Raw genomic sequence first — 8,715 nt, 5'->3', positions numbered from 1 at the left:
TTTTCCTTAGTGCTGACTCCCTCTGGGCATTCCAAAGACAATTACAATGTTTTCTGTGCATACAAAAGAACTAGGAGGTTTTGTAATCATAGTCCAAGCTTATGCTTCTCTCTTTAAGAGCATTCAATTTTCATGGACATTCATTAACGGGAGGTTAAAACACAATGGCAGAAGAGAAGGCACTGCTTTTATGTCCACATGGTAGTAAACACTCCAAGTTGGAAACGTAAGTTCAAAATAAAAACCTCTCCATGCTGTTTCCAAATTAGCAGTAAAACAACAGAAAACACACAACTTTCACAGCTTTTTTACTGAAAATTTAATTTTACAAAATACCCTTTTCCATCAAAGAAACTTCCCTGCAATGTACATGAACCCAGCATTTTATAGATCTGTACAGTGAGATATCAGAGAGGTTTGATAGAAGGAAAAAAACTTTTAGCAGACACCTAGTTGCAAAACCTACAACAATGGAAATACAAGTGTGTCTTAAAATGCTAAAGCAAGTAATGCAATATAATTGTTGGATCTATTTGAAATGTGAAAAGTTTCCTTAAAATGGTCCATATGGTATGCAGAACATCACAGCTGGCACAAAACTGACTGTATTTAGGTTTAAACACAGAAACAATATATGTAAGAAACATTTTTTGAAAAATAACCCAAGTGCTGCTATCATAAGGCAAACATACACAAAGGTGCTGACAGCATACAGGTAAATCAACAAAAAAGAAAAAGATGAATACTCAAGTGTTCAAACACTGAACTTTTTTTTTATATGTTGCCAATAGAAGTTTGAAATATAAACAATGCCAAATCAACGTAGGACACCCTTTTAACTACCTCGGTGTAATGCATATAGCTTTACATAATCTCAACAAATGTGAAACTAGGCATTAACACTCAAATTTCAGCGGTCTAGGCAAGACCTAGTTAGTCTGTTGCATTCTGGCAGCTTTGAATTTTGAAATCCTCTTTGTAGTTTCTTCTGACCCTTCGGACAAAACTTCCTCTGACTTTCGCTCCAGAATGGTGGGCAGGACAGGGTGAGCAATGACTGGGTGTGGTATAACGGAGGGAGACAAAGGCTCCTTTTCTATAACAGTTCCAGAAAATGCCTACAACAGAAAAGAATACTCAAAATGAGCTAATAAAATGCAAATGTGAAGCTATGCCCATAAGGTCATTACCTTATATTAGCCTGATTAGGATTGGTATTTCTTTTAATCAAAAGTAAAGAAATATCTTTAAATCAATGATTGTTCCTTGCATAAGTAACCAAATTGTAATTAACCCCAAAATATAGCTTGTTCAAAGATGACTGAACGAAAGACAATGTCTTAAAAGTACTACTTAATCTCAATCCCACTGCATAAATTATCTAGAAATCTTCTTCCTCACTGAAATGTTCTCAAGAAATAAAACAGATGATGTAATATACAGTTTCATTTTGGATAACAAATTAAGAGATTTTGCAAAGTTAGAGTATGTCAGCATTTCCATCATACATCATATTTTATGACTTAATATCTTCTAATTGCATCAAGCTGATACAGTGCATACAAATTGGCAAGCACGTATTTTGTTTGTTCTTTCTGCTTACCAAATATGATCAAAAAATGGTCAAAGCAATTTATATTTAAGAGAATAGCAAACTTGTTTCCAACTATTTCTGTCTATAAAAGGTCCAATATACATTTATTTTTAAAAATGATAATTTATCTGCAGCCAATTGTATGACTTAATCCTTTTACTTAACTAAGAAACAGCCATAACTATTGGAAAACATCTGAAAAAAGTAACTCGGAATTACTTTTCATATTTTAGAACAAATCACCATATTATGTACTGAAAACACAGAATTCAGACTGTATGAGGACAAGGGGAAGCAGTTTACATCCAAGGTTTGATATCATACTGGGCACAAAAGAATGCACACCAGATTTATTAACTATGCTTAGTTTTGCTTATTCATAACTCAGTTACCAAGAAAAACAAAGCAAAACAAAAAAGCCATTCTTTTCTTGCAGGACCTGAAAAAAGCAGCTTTTTTGTTGGTTTTCTGCTCCAGTGGCCAAACTATGCCTAAAGCCTGTACACAACCGTGCTGTTCTAACAACATGCTCATTTTCAAAAACAGTAAGCAAAATACAACCTAAGAGGATCACGGTAAAATCAGATACAAAAAGGAAAAAAGAAAAAAAAAAAAAAAACTTAGTGTGAGGCAAATGGTAATGAAGAAATAACGTATTTCGAACACCCACAAAAACGACCAAAAGCTCGACAGCACTTAAGACGGCAGGTCTTTAACAGGAGTGTTTTATTCACTCTACTTCAGTTACTTAGAAAATACAGTATATCCTAGAGCATAATCATGCTGTAATTCAGAACGTGGACTACAATGTAACATCTAATGGGTATGTGGATGTTTTACAAAAATGTAGTCCACAAAATTTGCAGTGTGAGGTGTGAGCTCTACAGATAGATCTTCCACTACGAATCTTCCCATCCCACTTGTATTCATCTGTAGCTGTTCATATGAAAAATAACGATAAACAATAGCTTTCATGAGGAATTCACTTCTTGTCAAAAATATTTTTTCTCAAAAAGTTATTTTCGGTAAAGTTGCCCATTGCACTGAGAACTACAGAAAATTCACGGTAGCTTGAAACAGTCTAAGTTCTTACAAAATAAAAGTCAAGAATACTCTATGTCACAAATTTCAAGGCACTGGCTACATTTAATTCTTGCTTAATTCTTCCAGTCACTGTGCAACTGTTTCCCCTTTTGTGGTACAGTCTTTCCTTTTCTTTCCTTTTCAGGAAAGTTTCCTGAGCTTTCCAAAAGCAGGAAAATACATGTTTGGGATCACCACTGGCCCTAGTTTGTAACAGGACGAGCAGAAGTGTAATGCTTCCTACTGCTGCATAATTCCTCTGTCTTTGGCAAATCCAAATAGACATTTGGCTGGTATTTGTGTGTTTTCAAACTTCAAAACAATGCCTAGATACTACCTCTATTGTATCTGTGCCTCGGAATATTGACAGAATGGAGGTTACAGAGAATCCTTCCTTCCTTCTCATCAACTGTGCAGTAGAGATTTTACTTTTTTTAAATCCTGCTGTACACCCTGCAGAATTTTCAGGATGGCCCAGTCACAGGCCTACCAGCATGTAACTACTTTGTTGGATCTTTACGGGAGAGTGAGGTCAGGGGAAGGCAACTTCCTTGTTTGCTTCCCTCTGCTCCTAGGACATATATGACAGAAACTTGTCACCTAATTATGTCCTTCTGAAGCAAAAAGTAGGAAGGAGTTAGAATATCATTTTAAAGAAATCAAAGAAACTGATGGCATAAGCCACTACATTTGTTGGATTTTTCATTTTTATCCCTGCCAACAATCAATAATTAATTAAAAAGTGTACCTCAGTTGTCCCTGAAGAGGGAGAAAGCTTTTTTGGTAGCTGCTGCTGCCCCTCTTCCTCTTCTTCCTCCAGTATGCCTTCACTGTTGTCACTCTGAGTAGCTTCATCACAGCTAATACTCCTCTGAACTCCTCGTCTGTCATCAAACTCAGCAGCACTGTTCTCACTGGTATCGCTACAAACGCTATTCTCTCTGCTTCGAGACTTCAAAATTGATTTACGAGGGACATATTCTCCATTCACAACATCAACAAAGACTCTGTAAAGGAAAATGTTAGCTTTAATAAACCATTTCAGGATCAGATGACAAATTTACAGCGATCTTGCTTTGTCTTTTGTACAAATTATGATGTGCTTTTCCAACTTTTTCACTGTAGAATTACAATACTGTACCTTTGGAGGCTTTTTATTTACCAACATAGAAGAATCAATTCTGCAGAGCAAACACTGTTACGCCCGTTATCTGAGCATATTCTTTCAGCATAAAACATATAGCTCTTTGAAAAGTGTAACAGGAAACAGAGTAGTGTGAGTTACGAAAAACTAGAAAAAAAGGTAAACTAAGCAATTTTCAGGGTTATTTTTGTAAAGAGAAGCAGGAGGTCAGAATGATAGTTTTCTAGAATGAAGATTCTTTGTCAATTGTAGAAAATAGAAACAAATACTTCAAACATTCTCTTGCACGTGGAATGGATGAAGCTTTTTCCTGACAAGTGCCATAACCTTCTTTCGTTAAAAAAAACATAATAAAAAAAAATCAGCTTTTAAAATCAGATCAATATGAAGACACTTTTCAAGTATTAACAGATTGTAATTGATAAAGAGGCTTCTTCCTACAGTTTATACTCCATCTCCATGACTTGAAGAAATCAAGGGTGGGTGGAGCAGAACGAGTGGAATTAGAAGACAGAGACAATTTTATTAAGCTCATAAAGGAGGTTCCCAATGACTGGATGAGTTTTAAGGGTGTTACTCGTTTCTTAACAGCTTTATTCATCACACACTCTTGGGAACACTTGTGAATCTACGCCAGATACAGTTTCTTTGCAAAGCTCAGGGAGACCACCAAGAAATAATCCTCTAACTTATCCTCAGCCCCAGCAACTGTAATTGCAGGATAGGTTTTTAATTTCTTACACCTTGTGCCACCTTTTTTTTTTTTTTTTTTTTTTTTAAAAAAAAAAAAGATATTTAGGTGCCTGAATACACTGACACGCAAATGCAGTGTGATTTTCACAGACACTTAATCAGCCAACCTAATAGGCGACTATGTTCATCTTTACAAATCCATATACTTAACTCTCCCTTAACCTCTGTTTAACATTTTTACAGCCTGAGTACAATGTTACTTGTGGAGGTCTATGAGTGCAGGTATTCTGCAGGTGAGCATTTCTTTTTGGAGAGAAGAGAGACAGCAATGGACTCAAGTTAGGCAGAAAAAAATGCAAGAGAAACTATGCGAACAGGAGAGCTGAGTATGGTCTGAAGATACTGAAAAGATGAGACTAAAACCAGCAGTTATCAAGTGGGAAAGGAGGAGCACTGGCAGTGATAGATTTGGTCAGTTATGTTTGAAAATAAACACAGAAGTGCATTGACAAGACATTAATGACAAAACATAACAAATCGCTGTATTACTTTATGCAGATGATAGATACTAGCAAATTGAGGTAAATTTCAGAAGCTCTGAAAAAGTGAATAAACAATTAACTGGTAGCTGGAAAAGAAAATTTAAGCTAAGAAATATTTTATGGATATGAAAATATGGCAACCATGCAGAAGCCACAAACTTTCACTCATAAGTAGTAAATTCAGTTCTATCTGTTTCTTTCAGGAAACAGTAATATTGTTTGCATGCTGTAGGTGAACACAAATAAAAAGAGAAGGTCTGCTATGAAGAAAGTTCACATGCCAATGCCGTAAATTACACACCGGTAAATGTCTGCTGGGGTTTTGATGTTAGGTAGTTCTGGAGTCACATGGCCATTGCCATTACTGTTCTTCCTTTTACGCTTGGCTTCTTCTTTCTTCTCACTGAATTTCAAAGTAGTATTTTTTCCTGTGTTTATTCTTACCTGAAAATGGAACACAAATGATGGTTTAGACCATAAAACCAACAATTACTCAGATCAACTGAGTTCTGACGTTCTCCTATCCAAGCAGCTGAGGACTATGAAGCATAGACGAGTTAAATATATGTATGAACAGTAACATTCATAGTGTGAACTGTTTATTCTTTAACATTTGCACTTGGCTGGGGAATTTCTTTGCACTAATGTGCACAGATTTTGCATATAGCCTATGACTATCTGCTTGTGCTGTTCAACAGTCAATTTCATGTTAAGTAAAGTCGTTTTAAAAACTCAGAGACAGGATACTATATTTTGGAACTGCCTGAAACCAGTATAGCAAGGTATACATTTGAATATCATTTCTAATACTGCACTTAAAACTTCAGGATTTAAATGGTAGGTTTCAAGCCTTTCAAAAAGAGTAAATAAATGTCATCTATATTTAGCTCTCTACAATACCTACATAATCTAAAATATGCTATTTTAGATAAAGTATACCGTATATATGTTTTATGCAATCTCTTGACAGAAACATGTCAGTAAATGTACAAACCCTTTTAGGTTCAACAGTATGAGAGAAAAAAATAGTTGGAATAGAGCTATCTCCAACATCTATGTCATCTTCGTCATCACTGTGATAAAAAGTAGAGCCATTAACTTGGCCACCATACAAGTCTGAATTTGTTACTTCTTTCTGGAAGTTGCCCTGAGTAATACAGTCTTCTGCTCTGTACGTCCCATTCAGATCCATCCTCTTATCCTCTCTCTCCTCTTCAGAAGAGGTTGTATCTTCTCCATTTGTCTCAACTGTATCAGACGTTCTATGAAATGAGAAACATCTCCATGAATCAAGCAAGGCAATTCACACTCCTGAGAGACACTAGCATACAAATAATAAACAAGCCTACATTTTTCTTCACCCAGGTACTACATTTTTAGCCAGATTAGGGAACATTTTTCATACTTGGGGTGAATGTCCATATCTTTTCCATATCAACTAGAAATACCAAAAATGTGACATTCTGGCTAATGACTTAAGTATTGCTTTAGGGTGAGAACAGATCTGAGCATGTCTTTAAACATTAAATGCCTAACTCTGACATTGTAAATGAAGGGTTTTCTTAGCCTGCAGGAAATGGATTTTACTTGCCCCATTTCTACCATCTCAAAGAAAAAGCCTATAACACTGGATTGCAACAGTTGCATAGAGGCAGATTCTGGCACCTTTAGCTTTGCAGTGCACGCTTCGTGTTCTGTCCTTCTTCCACCTATTACAATTTCAACTGCATCTATCTTGTCACCCGGTTTAACTTACTATCGGATCCTTTCTGTACAAACAGAAACACACCGTACAGCTTTCTGAACTCCAAACCTGAAAGTGCTATAGCACCACTATACCTGTCAAGTTCACCAAGTATCTCTTCTTGTCTCTCAAGCTCTTCTAAGCGGGCCCAGAGTTCCTCCTCTGACTGATAACAGCCCACTGATTTCATGTCATTTCCATTTGTTGCAGAATCTACCTCAAAACCATTTGATACTTTTGGCTTTGAATGAGGTTTGTGAGCTCTTCTGTATTTCCCTGTACAAGAAAAAAATAAAGAGGATGCAATTACTAATACAATTTGAGTAAATAAATAAATAAATAAATAAATAAATGGAAAGCACAAAGAAATTAAGGAATTTAGAAAATTTTCCATTCCAAATTACTGTTTAACTGTTAAAGTGAAACTGTCAATGAATCAGAGCACCATCAGAGGATAACAGTCTCTGGATGTTATAGAAATACCAGGGCAAAGCAGAGATGTTTGTTTAGAAAGCAGGAGACACTGATCCTATGACATTTTTTATTATATTGTTGGTGGGTGTTTTGGTTTTGGTTCTGTTCTTTTTACCTATTATGCCAAACAGTAGACTTTGATTTGACCTGATAGATAACAGCATGTGAATATGACATTTGCTCGCTGTCCTATTAATAGCATATTTTATTAACTGTAAAAACAAACCTAATTTGTACTTTAGCTCATTTTGGACAAAGGCATATATATATATATATATATATATATATGAAGAGCACTATCTTTTGTTTTGGGTTTCTCTTCCCCCCCCCCTTTTTTTTTTAATTTATAATGAAGATCATTAAAAATTATCTCCAGAGTAATCTGGAAAATCTGACCAAAATCCAGTCAGTACAAATCATTTGTTTTGGTGAAAAAGATCCATTTTCAAAAGTGTACAAAAGCCTGTCTTTCAAAAACAATACATACAACCCACCTTAAAGTTTCAGAGGTGACCTGAGATGCACACCTGTGAGTAAACAGTAGTCACAGACAAGTTTTTGCTGGCACTTAAAAGCTTTGCTATCTGGAAAAATGGTGCATACAGCACTGAGGATGGGGAATACTTTTTTCCTGCTTGCATACTGTCTAGCACATAGAGACCAAACAGCCTGAAACACTATCACTTTAGTGGTGTCTGTCTGAAGGACAGCACTGCTTCTTGAATCCCCCTTGGCTCTGGGGCACAGCCTGCTCCCTGCATGGTCCAGACAGGTTGGGTGGGGGGGGGCATCCCCCATCCCTGCTCATCAGCACTCCCAGCGCAGGTCCTGCACTTCCAAAAAGGAGGGGAGACCCTTCCCCTTCTGTCACTGCCACAAACACCCAACATTGTCTCTCTATGGTCTTTATGAAACACTGCTTTTTGCATCTAGCCAACAGTAATACAATTTCTTAATTATTCAACATGCTTAAAGCTTAAAAGTGTCTTTTTATTAACCAATTTTGTGGCCTTTTTTTAAGAACTCACGTTTTAAAGATATCCTTATTCAAATATGTCATTTTGTACTTTAATCCCGAGATAAATACAAATGCAGTAGCAACATTAAGCAGCAAACAGGTGACTGTAAGTTATGTTAGAAAGTGTGTCCCCTACTGTTCCACTGGATAGTCTTTTTTATTGTGTCATTAAGAAAAGGTTGAAATATATTTCATTAAGATTTAAATATAAATTGAGGGAATCTAAGCAATCAGAGTGGCTTTCAACTGGTATAATTACAAAACTAGTAAATAAAATTTGGAAGGATTACTTAATCTATTTCAACTTGATTTTGAGGTTGTGCCCTCTCAATTTCTTTCTGTTCTCCTTCAGCATTAACCACTGACTTGACCACCAAGGTAACCACATGGCTTCCTGAACGTCTGCGCTTCAGCACACCAGTG

The 8,715-nt window shown here is 36.1% G+C and overlaps 1 protein-coding gene across 2 annotated transcripts in view; it reads right to left on the bottom strand.

Annotated features, from left to right (window-relative positions):
• Positions 1–295: 295 nt before the first annotated feature.
• URI1 (URI1 prefoldin like chaperone) overlaps positions 296–8,715 on the bottom strand; it is a 40,844-nt gene continuing 32,424 nt past the window's right edge. For both annotated transcript variants that reach the window (XM_084294734.1, XM_084294735.1), the window contains exons 7-11: positions 6,896–7,076; positions 6,051–6,318; positions 5,358–5,500; positions 3,426–3,684; positions 296–1,118 (exon numbers count right to left, since the gene is read on the bottom strand). In XM_084294734.1, the coding sequence (XP_084150860.1) occupies positions 930–1,118; positions 3,426–3,684; positions 5,358–5,500; positions 6,051–6,318; positions 6,896–7,076 (1,040 nt within the window). In that variant the 3' untranslated portion in view covers positions 296–929. The remainder of the gene's footprint in view (positions 1,119–3,425; positions 3,685–5,357; positions 5,501–6,050; positions 6,319–6,895; positions 7,077–8,715) is intronic.

The sequence above is a fragment of the Netta rufina genome (assembly GCF_964035555.1).
Source record: "Netta rufina genome assembly, chromosome: 13".
Lineage (NCBI taxonomy): Eukaryota > Metazoa > Chordata > Aves > Anseriformes > Anatidae > Netta > Netta rufina.
This window is presented reverse-complemented; position numbering and strand designations above follow the sequence as displayed.